This window comes from Lissotriton vulgaris, chromosome 8 (assembly GCF_964263255.1).
Source record: "Lissotriton vulgaris chromosome 8, aLisVul1.2, whole genome shotgun sequence".
NCBI lineage: Eukaryota > Metazoa > Chordata > Amphibia > Caudata > Salamandridae > Lissotriton > Lissotriton vulgaris.
This window is the reverse complement of record NC_141696.1, coordinates 1,515,412,691-1,515,436,029: the sequence shown is the minus strand read 5'-3', so window position 1 is coordinate 1,515,436,029 and position 23,339 is coordinate 1,515,412,691. Positions and strand designations below refer to the sequence as shown.

General features: G+C 44.2%; 1 protein-coding gene across 3 annotated transcripts in view; it reads left to right on the top strand.

The window, feature by feature from the left end:
- Window positions 1-23,339, top strand: part of CFAP44 (cilia and flagella associated protein 44) — a 748,689-nt gene that overhangs the window by 701,927 nt on the left and 23,423 nt on the right. For all 3 annotated transcript variants that reach the window (XM_086935641.1, XM_086935640.1, XM_086935642.1), the window contains one exon: window positions 15,429-15,630. In XM_086935641.1, coding sequence (XP_086791767.1) covers window positions 15,429-15,630 — 202 coding nt within the window. The remainder of the gene's footprint in view (window positions 1-15,428; window positions 15,631-23,339) is intronic.

Below are 23,339 nucleotides of genomic sequence, written 5' to 3'. Positions count from 1 at the left end.
ACACATAGAAATCAGACGTTGCAGCATCCTGAACCCAGCAACACTGTTACCTACAGTTACGACAGATCCAGCTCCGCATGATTGTATAGAAATAATTAATGCAGTAACTAAGCCTAGACGAGACTTAACAGATGTCCCATTGACAAATCCAGACCTGACACTTTATGTGGATGGTTCATGCATGAGAACAAGTACAGGAGAATTAGTGGCCGCGTACGCCGTGACCACTGAAACTGAAATTAAAGAAACACATCGTATTGACACCCTGTCTGCTCAAGCAGCAGAGCTCATCGCTCTGACTCGAGCCTGTATCCTAGCCAAGAACAGAAATGTTAACATATACACAGATTCCCGCTATGCCTTCGGAGTTGTACACGACTTCGGAGTCCTCTGGCAAGAACGAGGTTTTCTGACTTCTCATGGGGCCAAGATACAACATGGCCCCCTCATTCAAGCACTGTTAGAAGCAATACATTTGCCCTCGGGCATATCAGTCATGAAGTGTAAGGCACATACTAAAGTCACAGATTCTGTTTCCCAGGGTAACGACCTGGCAGACCAGACAGCAAAACATACAGCATTGACTTACACCCAGACTACTGATGTGACAAAGACAATAGTACAAACACAGTGTATGACAGTTAGAGACCCCGCCCTAGACGTAATTGACATCCAGACACATGCTACTCCAGAGGAGATAAAGAAATGGACTGAACTAGGAGGGATTCAGACAGATCAAGGTTGGGTGACGAAGGGAAAATCTATATGGTTTCTCCCCGACTCAATGGTTCAAGTCATGATAAATACAGCACATAGTCCTGCCCATCTTGGAGAGAAAGCCATGTTAGACAGTTTACAGAATCTCTGGTACAACAAACACTTACGAGCAGCAGCAAAACAGAAAGTGCGTACTTGCATGATCTGTTGTCAGTTCAATCCAGGTAAAAGCGTCCCTGTTGAGCAAGGGGGATTCCATCCTCCCGATCACCCTTTTGAAGTCCTCCAGATGGATTATATCCAGATGAATAGCTGTAGAGGATTTAAGTATGTCCTTGTAATTGTTTGTGCTCTGTCCCGCTGGACCGAAGCATACCCAGTCCCAGACTACACTGCTCCGACCACTGCCAGACAGTTGGTTCGTGAATTCTTCCCACGGTACGGTTTGCCCCGTGTCGTGTACTCAGATAACGGACAGCCGTTCTCGTCCGAGTTGATGAAACAAGTTTCCCTCTTGCTAGGATATCAGTGGAGGTTCCACTGTGTCCGACATCCCGAAGCAGCTGGCCTTGTAGAAAGGCATAATCAGACACTAAAAATCCGTCTTGCCAAGATCTGTCAGGAAAAAGGGGTCGACTGGATAGTCGCCCTGCCCGTGGCACTATTCTACATGAGAATGGTCGCCCACTCAAGATCAGGGCTATCCCCGTACGAAGTGGTCTTTGGCAGACCGCCGAATATGTGGGGGACGCCCGTTCCGAAAAAGATCACTGATGTTGATTGTAACATGTTGACAGATTACCTTGCCTCCTTGATGTCTGCACTCCAATCATGTCGTTCACAGGTTGCCGCAGCCTTCCCTGACAACACCGATGTAAAGGCGCATGAGGTCCGTCCGGGGGACCTGGTACTCGTCAGGAACTTCGACCGGAAAAGTCCGCTGGAGCCCCGCTGGAAGTCTCCGAAGACCGTTCTGCTTACCACGAGGACCGCCGTGAAAATCGAGGGGAGAAAGGGGTGGGTCCACACGAGTCACATCAAGCTATGCAATGAACTAAAAAACGGACTGAAACAGGACTCTGACTCGTTCACCCCCACCAAAGACTGTGTTGAAGCACAAGACGTTACTGTGCCTAAAAGAGAAAAGACTCCTCAAGAACTTTACCGAATGAAGCTTCGATCTAGCAAGTCAGACAGTTTAATTGTTTAAGTCCTCCCTTAGGTGAATCGGTTAAATAGTTTCTGACATGTATCCCCTAGATCGAGTTAGAGAGAGAGAGGAAAAGAGAAGAACATATTGCAAATCACTTCGTAGTCACTGCATAGTGACACTAATAATCATGTTTATTCTGAGTATTCTAATTATTATTGCCAGCATTCTGCTTCCTATGTACTGGCCTATTTTCAGGCGTGAACAATCTGCTTACAATGTCTCTGCTGAACACACTTTTAGTGAACTTCCTGCACATGAACTCTCTTACAGACTTGCGCTGCGCAACAATACATTCATTAGTATGTTACACCATTCCCATCAGACAAGTAATGCTACAGACTGCTGGATATGTGGTCGACTCCCTCCCTACCAGAATTACAAGGGAGCTCTGCCTCTCTTTCCGTACCCATTCACTCACAATGGCTCCTGTGGAGCATGGTTTAAAATAATTAACTCTTTAGATCCTGATATTGCTGTTTTCGATGGGGGCTGGGATTGGGGAAACTTGAACTTAGTCCTGCTCAACGTCTGTTATCCTGATAAAGAGGGACTTCCCACTCGAATAGGAACTGATCTAGAAAATGAAGTATATGGATTAGGTAATTACACAATTAGCCTTATGATCCTCACTGTTGAATCTGAAACTGCTCCAGTTCTGCCCCATATGTTAGTACTACCAGTCACAGGTGAATTATGTGTTAGCAAGAAAGGTTCAGTACACGTAGGTCATAGTAAATGCACTACTGTGGTCGAGTTCAGTGACCATGGTAAATCGTCTTTTAAGGCTACCAGTCATTCCTATTTTGTTTGTGGTCATACCGCATACATACGTTTGCCTCCAGATTGGGACGGTACCTGTTACATTGCATTCCTTCTGCCACCTGTTTTCCTAGCTCCTCCTGATTACCATAGAAACACGAATCTAGCACCGAATAGACCCAAAAGAGATATTCCCCTTGTCGACTACACAGAAACGGCATGGGAACAGTACACTGATTTCAATAAAGGATTCTTTTTCTTCCTAGGACCTGTCCAAAACAGTAAATTAATACGCAGATTAACGAGAACACTTGAAGCAGTAGTGAACGAAACTGCCTCCGCTCTAGGTAACCTAACAGAGGAGCAGTCCGCTATACGGACTGTTGTCCTTCAAAATCGTCTTGTGATTGACGTCATCTTGGCAGATAGAGGTGGAGCCTGTAAGGTCATCGGGTCAAGTTGCTGTGTTTTCATTCCACAAAATGCACCATCTGTCTATCAAGCTATCACCCGTTTACATAAAATTGCAAATCAGATACATCAGAATCCAGGCACCTGGACTTGGTCCGGTTGGTTCTGGACTACGTTAACAGCTTGGGGATGGAAGATCTTATCCTTCCTAGGCATTGGTCTTGTTATAGTATTCAGTTGTTGCCTATGCCTGCAGTGTGGGCCAGCGATATGTGGACTGTGTGCCACATCCTGCATTGAGCATTCCAGTTGTCTTTCAAACAGTCAAAGAAAGAAAGACGAACATATAATGTTACAAGAACAAACCGATCGATTTATGAGGATCGACATATCATGAAGGGTCCGTAGGGAACAAGGAGGGAATGAGGTAATATAAATTTTATGGTCATGTTGTGTTCCCTAGCGAGTACCCCACCGACTCCATGTACGAGTTAAAAGTGCATGTAACTTCCCTCCTGTACCAGCTATGAAGACGCAAATACATTTGCGTCCAACGTTAACTTGTCCTCTTTCAGACCCACCATGAATGGGTTTGATGGTCCGTTCCTGAGTATGCTATGCCAACGTCTTTTTGAAGTGTACTCCTACGTTTTTCAGCCTGGCTGAAAGTAGGCCCTGAATCTCTGCCACCGAGCCTCTTCTCTGGCTTCTGACTGCGAGGGCCCCTGCCCAAGCAGCCCCCGTACCCGTGAACTCTGACTTACTTCTAGCGCGGCCCTCCGTGCTCAGCTCAGCCTGCTGCCTGCCAAGATTGACTATAACCTTCGAGTTATCTGTTTTCCTCCCCGAAGATACATTCCAGCCTACTAGCTTCAGTAAACATCCTTCCTCAGCTACAGGGCTAAAGGGCCGACCTGTCTTTATGCAAGTAATTCATAGCCTCTGTTGCCATGTTTCCATGGAAGGCCCCGTGCCCCCACGCTTCTCATACAGACACTCAGGCGCTTATACACGCACTCACAGCAAGTATAGAATAGCTTCTGCTCTAGAGACCTTTCTGCCCAGATAGCTTAGTTCCTAAACATCAGATATCAGATATGATAGAAGTACAAGTTGATCTGACATGCCAGACTTCTGTCTCTTCCCGTCAGTGTAAATGTCAAGTCCCCTGCACCCCGTCTATCACACGTCATGCAGCTGCGCACGCATCCAAGCTTCCGATTTCTGCTGACATTGCAACATTCTGTTAGCACCACCCCTTGGTGCCACCCACTTGCGTCACCTATCAGTGACGTTTCTAGCACACACGCCTAGTTACGCCTAGTTTACGCCTCTTGATGATGTACTAGCACCACGTGTATACTGTTATCTTGTCTTCTCTCAGCTGTTACGCCTCTTACATTGAACATTATGATGTAAATCAAGTATATAAGCTATGTATTGTCAATAAACGTTGGCGCGCTCATCTATCCCTTCTGACACCCTGTGTGGTGGTCAGAACATGATATCCTGATTCCTTTATGAGGAATAAAACCCTTAGGAACTCTTACACCACGGACTCTGTTTTCCTTCATTTCGATTGAGTTATTATTGATTAAGTACTTACCTGCATAGAAATTAAGAGAGTAAATTAATTATTTACATCAAAAGATTGGCAAGTACAAGGCCTAGAAGCATTATTTAGGGCCTGCATGATCCCAGAACAAATGATATTCTTGAAAGACACAATTCAACAAACTACTTGTCTTGGCCTAGCTAAGATAAAAGATTTAAATACACCGTCTATTCCGAAACCCATAACTGATAGTGCCAGCACTACAGATGTGGAGATAGATGTATCCCATATTTTACACCAAAACAGAACACATCCTGATTGGAAAAAGTGGCAGATCTGGCCAACAGACACGAATAACTGTCAAGATAGATTCCTGAACAAAACACAGGGGTTCAAAATTGCCAAACCAGACCCTAGATACTCCCAGAGGCAACATCCAGGGATAGTTACAACATACCAGAGAATTTTTTGCCACCGTTTTCGAATTAGCCTCTTCGGACAGGACCACACCCAAGCCGGTACCTTCCCAGCCCCTGTGCGACTCGCTGAACAACTTCTTTATTAACAATATTGCAGATATCAAGGCCAATATTCCTCCTCCCTCCCCAGTCTTTTCAAACCCTGACCCCCCACCCAACACCTTTCACCTCAAACTTATAGCCCCCCTGTCTAAAGACATCTTCCTTTCCTTGCTCCCCTGCGTCAAATCTGGATCCCCTTCCGACATCTGCCCGGCTTACATCTTGCGCGATATCTTCCTTACTTGCCCTTCCCCCCCCTCACCTTTCTCAACGAGACCCTTCAGTCAGGTATTGTTCCTCCATGCCCAAATCAGCCACCATCATCCCAATCCTAAAAAAACCAGGCGCAGATCCAACAGCCCTAGTAAATTATCGGCGCATTTCTCTTCTCCCTTACCTGGCCAAAGTTCTCGAACGCTACGTCACCAAAATCCTTAGCTCCTTCATCGAGGACAGCGGCTACCTCTCACCATGCCAAGCAGGGTTCCGCCCCCTCCACTCCATCGAAAAAGTGGTGGTCTCTGTTTTAGACGCACTCAGAGAGGGACAATATGCTAATCTTCCACAGACAGTGGTTCTTCTTGACTTGTCAGCCGCCTTCGACACGGTGGACCACACCATCCTCTTTTCCCGTGTCGAGGCGGCTGGCATTGGAGGTCCTGCCCTTGCCTGGCTCAGCTCATTTTTGAGAGACCGGTCACAGGCAGTCCATCTGGCGAATTTCTCCTCCGAGGCCCACAAAGTGCGATGCGGCGTCCCTCAGGGATCTTCTCTCTCCCCCCTTCTTTTTATTTGTACATCTTTCTGCTTATCTCTGCTCTACAGAGGATGGAGGTCACGGTGTTTAACTACGCCGATGACCTCCAGCTCATTTTTAACCTCTCTGACTCCCCTGATTCTATCTATAATTTCCAGTCGGTGATGGTCTTTAACCATCTTATGATGAGCTTTAACCACCTTAAGCTCAACCCTGATAAGACCGAGCTTCTTCTCACTGGCGGTAAACTAAACCCTTGGTCTCCCATCTTCTGGCCCCCCTCTTTTGGTCCCCCCCTCTCCCTCTCCCTCTGTCAAGACACTGAGGATCACCCTCAATCAACAACTCACCCTACACTCTCAGATCCGCACAGTGGTTTCCTCTTGTTTTTTTACTTTGCGCACCATTCGAAAGATTTCACGATTTTTTTTCTTTCTCAGCCCTTAAACTGATCCTGATGGCCATGGTCCTCTCCCGGTTAGATTACGGGAATGTCCTTTACAGTGGTGCCCCCGCATACGCCATCCGGCGGCTCCAACTGGTGCAGAACCAAGCTGCCCGCCTGGTCTATGGCTTACCCAAATCTCACCACACCTCTCCCCTTCTAAGATCCCTCCACTGGCTCCCTATTAGAGAAAAAGCCCTCTTTAAGATGGGATGCATTACGTTCCAGGTCCTCGCGGGAACAGCCCCATCTTTTATCATGTCCAAAATCGTACTCTATATCCCCAGCAGACAACTGCGATCTTCCTCTCAGTCCCTCCTGGTGGTGCCCAGGTTCAAGAAGGGCAGAACGGGAGGCTCGAAGTTCTCCGTCCTTGCTCTTCAATTTTGGAATTCTCTACCTTTCCAAATGAGATCAACACCATCCTACCTGGAGTTCCGCAGCACCCTGAAAATCATCTGCTTTTGATATAATAGAGCAGGACTTACTAATGTTACAACATGGTCAGTCTCAATTACGTTCTATTGTACAGCTTGGTTGGACGTTGCAATGTCTGCGTTCAGGCTACGTACCATGGCGTTTAATCAACACAGCGTCATTATTCGGTATCTTTATCCTTACTGATAAACAAATCAGTTTGGCACAAAAAGGAGCAGACTATACGATTCTGAGCATTGAAAAACTCGAGAGATTACTATTGACAATGTCAAAGAGACCTGTCATTGAATGGATAATACACGGAACGATTACAATTCCGAAAACAACTTCCCAGTTTAAATACTGCCAAGAGTATATACCTGCAGGCCAGTATGAAAGGTTGGTTGAAGAATACATCAAATCAACCTGGGATTTACCTTATACACACAGATGTTATAGTGAAGGGAACAAGGAGGTATTTCTTAGTGGTAAGAATTGTAAAAAATCACTAAGCGGTACACTTCTGTGTCAAGGTATTAATTTGCATGGAGCCTGCGAAGGGTCTTCAAATAACCTTTCATGTCACCTGCATGTCACGCATGCAAAACGGATAGAGCCATTTTTAGTCCTCTTTCTAATGGCAGTTACTTTTTAATAAGTGAACACAGCTGTTGTGGCATGCTGCCAGGAAAAGCCTATCTGACAACTGTAACTTCCAGGGCCGTTTGCTGTATGCAAGTATTGTATCCACACAGCAATCCAGATATGGGGGCTGCGTTATGGCCTCGGTTGAATATCTCTTCTATTCCAATTGATACTTTAAGCAGAATGAAGTCTATTCTTTTACAGACAACTGTGCCTTTAACGTCATCAAAAGAAATGTATGATCTGCAAGTGGCAAGAACATCAGCAGAGATACATTCCCTTTTATCGACAAATTGCCCTGTGCATTTCGTAGAAATATTAAGCCAAATCTTAAACATGTCTGATACCAGTGGCATTGCACATGTATTAAAGACAATTTTTTCGGGACTGTTAGCACCCTTTGAAACAGTTCTGGGCATCTTCCCGAATTTTGTCCATTCTGTCTTTGGCGGCCTACCCTTAATCTTGGGACTCGTGGCAGGAATTTTATTTTTGCTCCTTCTGCACCGATATGGCAAGCCAATCCACAGACAAGACTCTAGCAACCATGGAAGAAACGATCCTAGCAATACGATACCAAGACTGTATCACTAAGGTCCTCGGATTGGCCCGGCTAAGAGATCTGAGTACAACCTGGTTTCTTTCATTCAGACCCATCTGGCAAGATTGCATCATACCTGTGCTTCGATGTCTGCTATGCTGAGAAGAATGCGTGTTGGACGTCTGTCTTACACTACAATCCGCAGTACCAATGGATATCGATACTTTGCTAGGTCCTGTAAAGACTCATGCATCGTGTTGTCCCCAGCGGCTACCGATTCTGATGACGGCATTCGTTGAGACTTCACCACTACGAATAGGTGGAGGTGAGGTACGAGATGAAAGCAGTAACAAACAGGTACAGCCTTCTGTGAGCATTGCTGATCCAAACATCGATGATAGTAATCACGCAGAGAACTGCACAGTTGCAGTATTTTCAAACTTGGTCGAACTTTCGCCTGACGTTGTAGGCCAATTTTTTGCGGGTCTGTCTGAAATAATGTTCTCTCCAGTCAACGAGAATAACTCTTAATAAAAACAATGAGCACACAGCGCTCCCTGAACTCTGAATTCGGCCTTCAGTTTTGAAAAACAAAACTACAGAAAATATTTGGAACTATTTTTTCCCCTGAAAGCGAAATTATTTTTGTTCATTCTCCAAAATATTTACCTTTTTTTTGGCACATGGTGCTCTGCTTAAAGTAGAACTATTCTTAGAGAACAGAGCTTCTATTTTACGATACTAGAGACAATATTTTACCTCAGCCTCTAGCACATATACAGAAATTTGTATAAATATGTGTTGAAATGGTCTCGACCTTCTTTTCTGTATTTAGAGCCATTTCATGTGTAATTTTCGCAATTCATTCAGCTGATATATATATGCATTTATCTGAATGATGACAATGCTTGAAAAGCGTATAGTACCAACACTAACTTTTGTGTATTTACCTTATACCATTTCAAATGCGAAATATGTATTTTGGGGTGGGTCAGAAAACACACATGCATCGTTGAATGTTTACTATTGCTTAGTTTTTTAGTAATGATGGACAATCCGTGGAGTGGGTGTCGTGTTTATATCTAGGACCCTAATTCAATATTCCCGATTTATGCCCTTGTGAGGTTATAATCAATAATATCCTGATAAAGGCATAAGAATCAGATCCATATTCAGTAATAGCCCATGCAGTCCAAAGCACAGCACGGCTAATCCCATCGACTCCTAGAAAGCACAACACATTCTTTAAACAAACCAAGCCTCCAGCAGCCCGGGAAAATCCCTCCTGCTTTTGTTTTGATTTGAACAAGAACTCCTGAAGTCCAGAAAGAACTGTTAGTTCTTAGTGACGTCTTATGTCCAACCTTACGTCAAACCCGGTACCTTCCAGGTATAAAATACCAACAGTTGCCTTAAGCAAGCACACAGTGGTTTGGAGCAGAGCGGCCATCTACTTGGCCTAGAGCCCAGCTGAGGCGAAAGCCCACGGAAACCGCCCTCCTGTTTGACGCACTGAGAGAGACGCTTTCTTTTTCTCCAGCCGATAAAATCCAGCCTCTGTGTTTCCAGCCTACCCTTGCGGGTTGCTGGGAGATCGAGTCCTGAGGAAAGAGATACCAGACCTCCCACATTCTATTACCAAGGTACGGAGCTGACTAAACCCTTAAGAGAATTCTTGATGCAGATTCTTGGCAAAACAATCTTAAACAACTTAACTTAAAACTGCTACTTACTAATCCCTTCCCATGTATTAGGCTTAGGTCAGGTACACTGGGGTAGGCTTAGTTAGAAGCACCAGTTGAGTACGTTAGTTAATGTATTTATGTATGTATATATTTTATCCATTTTAAAGTATCATATGGCTAAGAAACCATATCAATGCTTTTACAGTATTATTTCATAATACTACTTTTACTGTATGCACTTTACTTTACTTTAAGTATTGCAATTGTGGCAATTCATTTCTCTTGCATGAGGAAGAAGACTGCTCAATAAATAACACCTTTTATTGAAAACGCCCGTCTCTCTATTTCTCTGCACTCTGGTGAAACTAAGTATGCACGGTTGACTGAGTGAAATAGCTGTCTATTGTTTTCACACAACTCTAGAGATACACTCTTATTCTGAGGGAGCAAAGTTGTCATGTTTATGCGGTTGTCGGACACTGAATCCCTTCTTGTCTGAGCCAGGGAAGTTTATCCCTCCCATTTTCAGTCTACCCTTTAGCTCCTGAGGCGGAAGCCGGGAGAATCGCTTAGCATTTGCTTTTTTTAAAAATTGTAAATTGTGATACAATTGTTTTTACCTGATCGCTGCACTTCACTCTGGGCACTCCCCCTCCCTTGAAGCGCCAGTAACCACCCCGCGCAGCCGACGTTAACGCTGCCGCCGGTACTTCCGCATTCCTGCCGCCATTAGCCTGCTAACAAGGCCACGCCCACTAGCCTGAGGCCACGCCCAACGGTAGCATATAAGTCGCACTTTTCAGTACAAGCTCGCATTTCAGTCTACCCTTTAGCTCCTGAGGCGGAAGCCGGGAGAATCGTTTAGCGTTTGCTTTTAAAAAAATTGTAAATTGTGATACAATTGTTTTTACCTGATCGCTGCACTTCACTCTGGGCACTCCCCCCCCCCCTTGAAGCGCCAGTAACCACCCAGAGCAGCCGACGTTAACGCTGCCGCGGGTGCTTCCGCATTCCTGCCGCCATTAGCCTGCTAACGAGGCCACGCCCACTAGCCTGAGGCCACGCCCACCCTTACCGCCACTTAAGGATGTGCCTCGGTCGGACGCGCAGCGGACGAGCGCTGCGGGCGCGCCGCCAGCGCGTTGAAGGCGCGCCAAAGATAAGCCCGTCTGCGCCTATCCGCGCCAGACCGAGCCCTGAGCCCGGGACCCCTGGGACTCTAACACCTTTCCCACTGAGGTACACCCAAGAAACCTCCTCAAACTCAGGGACTCTTCTCCCACTCCCTGCGGCAGCATTATCTCCTTAGAGGAAGGACAATCCTGCTGTCCGAGCTGCCCATACAGGTTAACGCCACGATTTCCTCCGAAAACACGTTGGATCAAGATGGCTCTACTCAACTGCAGATCCCTCCCGAAACACAAAGCAGAAATCAATATGCTTCTGCTAGAATCCAATCTTGAGATTCTCTTTCTTACAGAAACGTGGATCAACTCCAATTCAGACCCTGACATAGTCCAATCACTCCCCCCCGGCTACCTAATCAAGCACCAGGACAGACTCTCCGGGACAGGGGGCGGAATCGCGATTATCTACAGAAATAACGTGTCCTGCCACTTCAAGGACAGCCCAATTTAGGACTGTGAAAATTTCCAGTTCTCCATCCACTTATCCCCATCAAAAACCCTTTCGGGGATTCTCGTATATCGCCCTCCAGGACAGCAAAGTCTTTTTTGCAAATCCCTAGTAGAAACCATCTCCTCTCTTGCTTGTCTGTCACCCAACTTTACGGTCCTAGGAGATTTAAATCTCCACTTCGACGACTCAACAAACAAAATAGCTGAGGACCTTAAGGAAGATCTAGCCTCCCTTAATATTCATTTAAAATGCAATCAGCCTACCCATTCTAAGGGCCACTTGCTGGACCCCATATTCACTAACCTCCCGAGCCTAGTAGTGAATAAACCCCTCCCTATCCCTTGGTCAGACCACCACTTAATCCCTTTCAAGCTTCAACTCTCAAACAAAGCGCCGGAGAGATCTCCTACCCAAGCACCATCCCGCCCTTGGCATAAATTGGACACGGCTGCATGGACTCAAGCACTAGCCTCCACTACACCTGAGCTGGACTCAGAACCCTCCAGAGCAGATGTCCAACTCCGCTCCTGGATTAAACAATCCCTCGACACTATCCTCCCCATTAAACCCCTCCCCAGTAAAAAGGGAACTTTCAAATCTCCCTGGTTCACTCCGGAACTAGGCGAACTTAGGAAAAGGTGTAAAATGCTCGAGCGCCTCTGGAAGAAGGACTGGGCAAACGAAAGTAAAAACGAATATAGGTCAGCCATGAAGGAGTACAAAACTTGTATAAAAAACACCCAGGCAACCTTCTTCGAGGGAAAAAAACTAGCTGCTGCTAACTCAGCCAAAGAAACCTATCGTATCGTGCGTCTCCTAACGAAAAACCCCGGAACCACTGCCCATACCAGACCCATCGGGCACTAGATGCAACCAGCTAGCTGAGTTCTTCTCAACAAAAATCAATAACATCCTTAAAACCCTCCCCACCCACAGCACTTCCCAACTCCCTCGACTCCTCCCACTGGCCCGGAGGCCCCATGTCTCGACACGTTCTCCCAGGTGTCCACAGAAACGTTTCTGACCACCCTACAGACAGTGAAGAGTGGGTCCCCCTCAGACCCAGCTCCTATGAGCAAACTAAAACTGGTCACCTCCACAGTCTCCCCCCCCCTTCACCAACCTCATTAATGCGTCTCTTGCTCTAGGCACCGTCCCAACTAACTGGAAAAAAGCCACAGTCCGCGCGCTTCTCAAAAAGCCCCACCTCGATCCCACCGACCTGTCTAACTTTAGACCTATCTCTCTCCTCCCGGCCATCAGCAAAGTGGCCGAGAAAATCGTCAACCACCAACTCTCCCTCTTCCTGGAATCCAACAACCTCATGCGCCAATCCCAGACAGGGTTTAGACCGGGACAGGGAACGGATACCGCACTCCTAGCCGTGGTCGAAGAGGCAAGAACCATCATAGACGCAGGAGGATCAGTGGCAGTGATCCTCCTAGATCTGAGTGCCGCCTTCGACGCGGTGGATCATGCCATCCTTATCCACCGTCTTAGCATGGCAGGAATCTCCGGCACCGCCCTGTCCTGGATCAAATCCTTCCTAGAAGGCAGAACCTTCCAGGTGACCGACGGCACAGTTAACTCCAGTGCTCTCCCCCTCCAGGGTGGAGTCCCTCAGGGCTCCTCCCTGAGCCCCACACTTTTTAACGTCTACATGTCTCCCCTCGAAGACATCGTAACTCCATTCGGCATAAAAACAGTTATGTACGCCGACAATACCCAGCTGGTAGTCTCCATAAACCAGTCGACCAAATGTCTGGACAACTTATCATCCTGCCTCCGGGACCAAATCTAGATGCTCTGCCAAACCGGCCCTCAGATCTCTACACTGGCTCCCGATCAAGGAAAGGATCACCTTGAAGACCCTCTGCATCTCACATAAAATACTTCAAGGCAGAGGCCCGCCCATTCTGAGATCTCTCGTCAAACCACATAATTCAAACAGACAACTCAGATCAGACTCCCTCTCCTTGGCCAGTGTCCCCAGAATAAGAAAGGCCCGCTCAGGGGGACGACTGTTCTCATACAATGCGCCAAAGCTGTGGAACTCCCTCCCACTCTCCATTCGAAGAGAACACAACCTACTAGCCTTCCGTAGGCAACTAAAAACGTGGCTCTTCCCATAACCCATCCCTACAACTTCCCCCCTCTGAAAGCTACAGGTTGATTGTCAGCGCTGGGACGCCCCAGGGTAGCTATGCGCTTTACAAATCTGAAATCAAATCAAATCTATTCATTCAAGAAAGTTTCCAGTGACCTCTGAGCTAGCTGGCGCAAACCTAAATTAAGTTTAACATAGTCAGTAGAGACCTAGATGACCTCAGTCCTACGTCTACACTGCTGTTTATGTTATTCCAATGCGCAGAGCCTATTGGGAAAATAGGAACTAGACTACATGACCATATCATGAATGATGTAATATGTGCCGTCATCAGCAGTGCATTGCGGGGGCATGAGTTATAGTTGGCTGAACTAACTATATCGGCGGAATTTCTGTGGTTTTGTACGAGTAAAATATCCAACTAACTATAACGTTCCAGAAACTATCGTTTTTTCAATGATTATAAATATATATATATATATATATATATATATATATATATATTTCGAACAAATCCCTTTCCTCAAGGGAATGAGTCAGCACTCACAGATTCAAATTTCCCAAGTTCTTTTATTCCGCTGTCAAATCTCAAACATAAACACAAACCAACGCATTTCGCCGTTTCGCAACAGTAGTCGCTTGTTCACGGTCAATTGCCAATGTGTAAACTCCTCCTATACTTCAAGGAACCCGCCTTGGATTTTGATCTCACTTCCTGTTACTAGACAGGAAACGAGCTGGGAAATGTAGTTTCTTAAACTAAAATTTCGTCATTATACAAATGGTGAGATTATACGATATAAGTTAACCAAACATGAAGGTGATAGATGTTTTTAGCACAGTACATATATACACATATCATTTCCTTTTCATTTTGGGTATTCCTCTGTATGTTAATTGATACGCTTACTCAAAGACAAAGGAAAACGTGGGTTAGAGTATAGCCCTCTAGTGGGCATAATACCTGCATTTTCAGTATATTACCAATACGGTATCTGTAATAGAGCCCTCCAGTGGGCATTGTATTTTCCTCGTTTTCCATGATACTTGATTCATGTTTTTGGAAAATTGAGGGTGCCCTCTAAGTCTGTTAAATTCACTTATAACTGATTACTTTTATGCCTATCAACCGCAAAAATAATTCATTTTAAACTGAAATTATAATCTATCTCATACCATTGTGAATCACATTATTGCATTTCAAAGTCCCACTACAAATTTGAATAGTTTTTCTGTTTGCTGATAATTGCTTTCTCTATTTCGGACAAAGGAACAACTTTATGTTTAGACAACAACACTCCATCTTTCCCTTATAAATGTACATACAGTTCTTCACTCTGATTTAAACCCCAAGGGGTCATTGTTCGGAAGTTCAGGATTTGTCTTGATTCCTTGCATCGTAATTGTTTTTCCTGATCTCCTCCTCTTTCATGTGGCAAGATGCACTCAAGTGTAGGTGTACCATTTAGTAGTAAATGTGGGAGGGACCCGGGATATATATATATATATATATATCCTGAGGGACCCGGGATATATGTATATATCCCGGGTCCCTCCCACATTTACTACTAAATGGTACACCTACACTTGCAAAGATCTCTTCACGGAAAAAGACAGGAGATGCTAAGGAGGATGTCTCTGGCCGGAGGTTTGTGAATTGCATTTTGTAGTGCGTCAGTAGTACAAGTTTATGGACTACAAGAGGCCGCTTATGAATTGGACCTGCTGTATCCTAAACACTGTTTCACAAAAATATTGTCCGATTGGATGCAGATTGTCTGTTATGAAGTCCAATGGTGTGCAAATAAGTTATTTGCAGTGGCTTGCAGAGAAAGAAAAGCATTTATCACAATCTAACCAATGTCATGATACACTACCTGGCAGAATTGCAAAAATGGCCTTCATTGGTGCAATCTATGTACTGTGGGTCCCTTCATAGTTGGTGGAGATGACAAGCTGGAGGCTGAGTTCCTTGACATGGTGAGGCGGAGACTCATTCGCTTTTTGGCCTTTTCAGGTTGAACACGTGATTAACGGTGAGATCCCAAGAGATCTCTCGGCATCTCTGGTCTTCACCAACAAAGCCCTGGAAGGCCTTCAGCAGAGGATCCGAGAGCTGCAGGTGGAGAAGTCTCAGCAGCGAGATCTGTACAAGGAAGCCCGCCAGCGGCACAAACAGCTCTTCCGTGACCGGAAGGAGATGGAGACCAAGATACGGGGTGAGTACTGCTAGACATGGCTGCAGTTGATCATTCTTCATACAATGGATGGATTCACTGGATCCTTCATGCCAAGGCTGGAGTGTTTCTGAGGAGGCGAATCCTTAGTATACGAATGCGGCCAAGATCCAGAATGCTTTCTCAAACTGCAAATCACTCCTAGGCCAGGAAGTAATCTTAGCTTACACATCCATACTTTACTTCTAAGTCAGAAAAAGTGAGGCAAACTTGAATGCATGCGCTCCATGGGTGCAGGGTTTATGCACTGGACCAGTCGCCTGTACTCGGACCAGCAGTCATTGACAGGGAAGGATTGGAGCATTGCGGTTAGGAAATCCAGTGCTTGCACGGTCTTCAATTAGGGGGAATTCATGAACATTTGACTGTGCAAAAAGCACACTTCCCTTTTCATCAAACTGGCACTTGAAAGGCTCAGGTGCAAGTGCTGGAATGAAAGTGGCAGAGTGCACAGCAGCTGTTCAAATCACAGGGAGAGTGTAGGATGAGGAGGTATTGTATTCAGTGCCCTGAGACATCAAGCATAGGTAAGCACAGCAGGAGTCTATATTCATTGTAAATTCCATGCACTAACAAGGGTTTTTACCGTATGTGTGCAAGTCTAAGATGTTTGTGAATGAGCCAAACACTTGAAATGATGACTAAGCATAGGCATAAGCTTGTAGCTGTGTAATAAGGGCCTATATTACCATTGAGGGGTTCCAGTGATACAAATGAAGGGCTGTTTAACACATTGCTGGTCATGTTTTTTAAAATAACATGATTTAATAATTAATTGTAGTACTATTTTGAAATATTTGGGGCATTTGCATGTCATCTGATTCGAATTATTTGTTTGCCAGAGAACGCAGATATGCCTGCCAATGTTTTGTGAAATGTGTGTTTTTGTTGGGGATAATTTGCTAATATTTAAAATGTGTTTTATGCAGTAACACTGCCAAACTACAGATACCAAGCTATTCAAACTTATCATCATTACTCATACCTTTGGGCAATACAGTAAACGTAACTCATCTAATGTCATACATGCCATTCAATGCTCCTGGCATCTTATCTACGTTGGCCAGACCACACAGAAAGCCAATCCACGTGTCATACAACTCAATCGCATAATTCAATGCCGCATGGACGGCGCCCCATTGGAATCGCACCACACTGCCTTGAACTACCAACAGACAGCTTTTAGTTAGCAGGCTATGGATCAAATCACATTACCCCCTAGGGGTGCAAACTTAGAGCTAATACTGAATAAATGGTCATGCCAATGGATCATGCAATGTAATAAATTCTTAAAAGACTATGGAAGAATGGCATTCTATAATCTGCATGTAAATTCTTCCAGATCACAATTTTAGAATGGGAACCTATTCTGGACAGTGTGATTTTGTTTCCTGACTGAATCATGTAATATTCAGTTTGTTTTCCGTCTCCCTCGTTTTCTTTCATCTGTCCACTTTTTACCTCCCTGACTTCCATCTGCCATTTCCTTTTATATCTTTCCTCATATCTTCCCTACCTTCTTCCCCTTCTCCTTTTCCAGTTCCATTTACCTGTTCGCCTTCCCCCACAAGCACTCCCCCACGGGTTCCCGTTACTCTATCTCCTAGCATTTGTTGCAATTTTCCATCATTTTACGGTCATGAGCCGGTCCCTCCACTGTGACATTTTCCATGCTCTGCCACAAGCTCCTTCCTTGAGGCTTCAGTTCTTCGCCACTCAGATAGACACCAGATGCACTGATCTGTACTGCCACCTTCTTGGAAATCTTCCCAATTGGTGTCCCAGTTGGATTCTTTCTCTCTGGCGTCGCTCCTCCAGCGACCCGGGCGACCGCTTGAACGACACACTATGGGGCACATGCATCAAGGTAGGCTTTTGCGAGCCCGTAATTGCGATTATTAAGGAAGCGCAATTAAGGACTCGCAATAGCCTATACATGTAGGAAGCGCTATTAAAATAGCGATTCCTAAACATTCCTTAATTGCGACTCGCAAATTGCGACTCGCATTTAAGGAATGGCTTGCTGTTCCTTCCTATGGGCCTACAGGCCTTTAGGAATGAATGGGAAGTTGCATGCGCAATGTGTGAGTATCAATAGGTACTCGCAAATTGCGCATGCAATTTGAAGGGTGTAAGGGGGCCAAAAGCCCACCCTGAAGCACCCCCGAAAAAAAGGTAGGTATGGTGCACACCCATGCCCCAAGGGCCTGTGTGTGTATAACAACGCACTTTGAAAAATTCATTTATTTGCATTTTTTAAAGGAATTGCAAATTACCATCAACTTGAAGTTGATGGTAATTTGCTATTCTAAATTGCAAAAACGCAATTTGGGATTGCATAATGCATCGCATTTAGGGGATCGCAATTTGCGATTCCCTACCTGCATTCGCAATTAAGGGAATAGCAAAAAATTGAGATTTCCTTAATTGCGAATTGGTAAAAAGGTACATACATCTCAGAAGGCCATTTTGCGATCACATACGGCCGAATTTAGTGAGTCGCACTATTTGCAATCAGAAAATGGTTTGATGCATGTGCCCCACAGTCTTTTCCATAAGTGACCTTCTGTCTGCCCTGTAGCTACTGTTTAAAAGGCTGCTTTTATGCTCATCTCTGAGCCATACTGATGATTGTTCCTTGTGCAATTATTTTCTTGACCTTTTTTCAGACCCCCCACCCACCCATTCCCAGAGATACATTTCTGCTCCAGACTCAAGTCCCTGCGTACGGTCTTTTGGATTCTGCAGGCTCTCCCAGTCTCTTCATGTACCTTTGTGTGACTTTTCCAATTGTGGCCCATTTGAGGCTTTCTGATTGCCTCTTTTTTGTTTCCCAGCTTAATTTATTCCAGTACTCCTATAGGTTTGCCTCTGAACCCTTGGTCCACTCTCCCCGACTTAGACGTTACATTACCTTATCTTCGTGTTCCGCAAGTTCCTCTGCCTACGTGTGTTCACTCAGATAGGGGTTCTCCCTCTTTGACATTCATTCTTACTTCCCTGATTTTATCTCATTCCTTTCTCTTTCAGATGTTCTTCACCTCTAGGGGAGTTCTAGTTGTTTTCTCCCTCTTGACCATATTTCACAATTCTTAGAGAACAATCATGATATGCACAAAATTGTACCCATGTCTTTGATTCAACACATGTACATAGGATTCCCATATGTGCTTATTTATATTGCCTTAGGTGCGATAACCCATTAATTTCTCTAGGGGTCGAAACATTGGCAACAACATCATGGTAACAAAGTCTATCCTTATAAATTCTCTTTCATGCAGAGCACAATCTAGAGAACCAAGGCTCTTCTGATAAGTTGTCCTTCCTTCCCTTTCCCCTTGTTAAAGAAACTCTGCTCACAGGCCAAATAAAGTCTGAAAGTGAACAGTCCCTGGATCAGAATCGGTCGGCCAGACAGTTCCCCATGAACCTATGTTGGAACAAGTGCGAGGCACACATTTATAGGATCATATACATAGGTCTGCAACGGGGAACACAGAATACATTTAAACAAAGGGAACATTCAGATGTGAAAAAGGGGCTTAAAATATGAACGAAAGGCAGTTTATTTAGCCAATAATTAGAATTGAGTTACAAAAAATTACTGAAGCAAGTTGCAGTTACTCTAACAAATATTATTATTCCACAATTGCTAACTCTTGTGCTGTTGATTACGCAGTGTTAACACATTTCAGTGGACATTAGGACATTCTCTGCCTTTGTATGTCTAGTTCATACCATCACAAAGATCCATAATCAGTCTCTGCATCATTATAGTCCTCTTTATCATCGATCGTTCTTAATGGATGTGATGGGGACGTAACCATGGGCGTACGCTTGCCTCTATTAAGTCTTGAAATGGAGACAGTAGAGAGTCAGACCAGAGCGGAAAGCAGCTAAAAGACAATCAAAATGGGCAGTACATATTCAATGATCTTCATTCCCCAACCTACAAAAATGCTTTACCAGCTTGACCCAACTCTTTCGAAAGGTGTTGCTGAGGGTGTAAAAGACTTTAAACTTTCACTTATATGCACAATCTGCCAATGTTGCCACTTCACGAATACTCAAGGATGCTAGCCGTCTAGTAGAAGAAACACAAGCAGGATAGAAAATAACATTTTATGTCCATACGATCACCCCTTCTGGAGTCTGGCAGTCGAACTGGTGTGACACATGAAAAGATCACTCAAACTCATTTGAGCCAACCAGTTCTCCAGAACAAATTTAGGTTTAATCAATGAAGTTCAAAATCAATGCAGAACCTGCTCGTGCATTGAAATGCCTAATTCACAAATCACTTACTTACATAAAGGCAAAAGCCATCATCTTGCTCTGCTTTCTTTCAGGCTCAACTTACATTTCCAGAACCCAAAAGAATATCTCCTGCAGCAACCTTAAACAATACTTTTAGGCCCAACTTGTGCAATCAGACAACATAACACAGAAGAAACATCACTTTCATATATATACCTTTTTTGATCACTTCAGTTCTCTGCCACATTGAGCCACTCTGAAATGCTTTACAACAGCTTCTAATACAGTGACTTGAACATGTATCATCAACTTTAATTAAACCTCCTGTCTACATGTACTTTCTTAGGCTCTAGTTTAAAAACAACAATGTTCTTGAGTCTTTAGCAGTCTAAAGATCTAAGTTGTCTCGATACCCTTTTCGACATACTTACATTCTTGTGATTTAAAGTGCATGCTCTCATTTGTAACCATATCTCTCACACAGTCGACTGCTGCTGTCCCACTGTGTGATATACCCCCGTTGCTTAGCTTTTCTTATGTGTTTGTTGCAGTGTGTGTGACGATACTGCATCTGAATTAATTAAAAAAGATAGAACTACACCACACAACCCCATATACTGTATGATATGCCCAGGTCTGGTTCTCAAAAAATGAGATCTAGAGCCATCAACTCCATACTTATGTGTCAAGTTTATGTGTTTCTCTATGCGCTTAAATTTAAATGTACTTTTCGAGAATAGACTTTATGGACCACTCAAGGCTTCTTTTCTATGATTGTCTGTTCGCAATAATCTGAAAACGCCACGTCCCCGAAAACAATACAGTATGTTTTTATAAATAGAAAAATCAACATGGCATTTTTCCCCTACTTTGTAAATTTGTGTTGTAGTTACGTAAGTGATGTTGTAGTGCTTTTCACTGATGCTCAACAGGTCCAGGCAGCTCATCAGCCCAGGTTAATCCAAGGGCTTAGGTAAATGCCCCTCTATTACATTCCCCAACTCCTCTCGAGACCTCTGTTCTCCAGCTCTGTACACTCACTCCAGCTGCCCTTGCTCCCTCAGGTTTCTTTCTCACTGTTCTATGGAAACATGGGTCATCTTCAGCAGCTGTGACAGCTTCGGGTCAGAAATCATTCCACACAGTACCCCTTATTCACATTGAACACAGTTGCAAGGAAAGTCAGCAGAGAGGCCAGCTTGGGTGGAGGCCAGAATACCAATTCCATGAAATGAGGTGCAGAACACTCTGTCTATGGACCTTGCGTGTGAGAAGTACTGAAGTCCACTCCCATGAGACTGAAGGTCAAAGCACATTGGGAGACCTTCATTATTGTGGCAGGTTAGTTTCCATGTGAATGAGGGGTACTGTGTGGAGTGATTTCTGACCCAACACTCTCCCATCTGGCGGAGATGATTCCTGTTGGCCTTCCGCAGTGAGAGAGCAGTCTGAGGAGACCAACACATTTTTCGAGAGATGGTCAATTCAGATAAATAATAGTTCAGTAGAAATACTTGTGTCAATGTCATCATTTCTGCGAGTGAGCAGAACATTTTGATTTCTTTTTACATAGAAAGAGTGTAACGCATAATGTAGTTGTTGCTAACAGCTGGGTACACAGAAAATGCCTCACTGTGCAGCTGGGTATTGGGAAAGTAGCATAATGGTTTAACACGATTCTTTGCAAATAGTTTAACAGTAATGTGTGATCTGTGCTGGGGAAACATACTTACTAGAGCAATGCAGCACTATAGCACTAAATGTGTTCCAAGGATGGATTTCAAGAGGTACCTTGTGGCAAGTGAGAACACCCTGTGATCTTCAGCTGTCCGCTTCAGTATTCCCAAATAGGCGTAAGCGCCTGATCCATTCACGAAGAGTACAATACAGTAGTTTACAGGTGTGGTCCTATATCTGAGACATGAAAGATCCTAGTGCTGAGACATGCAATATCCTTGTTCTTAGACATGAAAGATCCTAGTTCTAAGACATGAAAGATCCTATATCTGAGACATGAAAGATCCTAGTTCTGAGACATGAAAGATCCTAGTTCTGAGACATGAAAGATCCTAGTTCTGAGACATGAAAGATTCTAGTTCTGAGACATGAAAGATCCTACATCCGAGTCATGAAGGATCCTAGTTCTGAGTCATGAAAGATCCTAGTTCTGAGTCATGAAAGATCCTAGTTCGGAGTCATGAAAGATCCTAGTTCTGAGACATGAAAGATCCTAGTTCTGAGACATGAAAGATTCTAGTTCTGAGACATGAAAGATCCTACATCCGAGTCATGAAAGATCCTAGTTCTGAATCATGAAAGATCCTAGTTCTGAGTCATGAAAGATCCTAGTTTGGAGTCATGAAAGATCCTAGTTCTGAATCATGAAAGATCCTAGTTCTGAGTCATGAAGGATCCTAGTTCTGAGTCATGAAGGATCCTAGTTCTGAGTCATGAAAGATCCTAGTTCTGAGTCATGAAAGATCCTAGTTCTGAGACATGCAATATCCTTGTTCTTAGACATGAAAGATCCTAGTTCTGAGACATGAAAGATCCTATATCTGAGACATGAAAGATCCTAGTGCTGAGACATGCAATATCCTTGTTCTTAGACATGAAAGATCCTAGCTCTAAGACATGAAAGATCCTAGTTCTGAGACATGAAAGATCCTAGTTCTGAGACATGAAAGATCCTAGTTCTGAGACATGAAAGATCCTAGTTCTGAGACATGAAAGATTCTAGTTCTGAGACATGAAAGATCCTACATCCGAGTCATGAAGGATCCTAGTTCTGAGTCATGAAATATCCTAGTTCTGAGTCATGAAAGATCCTAGTTCGGAGTCATGAAAGATCCTAGTTCTGAGACATGAAAGATCCTAGTTCTGAGACATGAAAGATTCTAGTTCTGAGACATGAAAGATCCTACATCCGAGTCATGAAAGATCCTAGTTCTGAATCATGAAAGATCCTAGTTCTGAGTCATGAAAGATCCTAGTTTGGAGTCATGAAAGATCCTAGTTCTGAATCATGAAAGATCCTAGTTCTGAGTCATGAAGGATCCTAGTTCTGAGTCATGAAAGATCCTAGTTCTGAGTCATGAAAGATCCTAGTTCTGAGTCATGAAAGATCCTAGTTCTGAGACATGCAATATCCTTGTTCTTAGACATGAAAGATCCTAGTTCTGAGACATGAAAGATCCTATATCTGAGACATGAAAGATCCTAGTGCTGATACATGCAATATCCTTGTTCTTAGACATGAAAGATCCTAGTTCTGAGACATGAAAGATCCTATATCTGAGACATGAAAGATCCTAGTTCTGAAACATGAAAGATCCTAGTTCTGAGACATGAAAGATCCTAGTTCTGAGACATGAAAGATTCTAGTTCTGAGACATGAAAGATCCTACATCCGAGTCATGAAAGATCCTAATTCT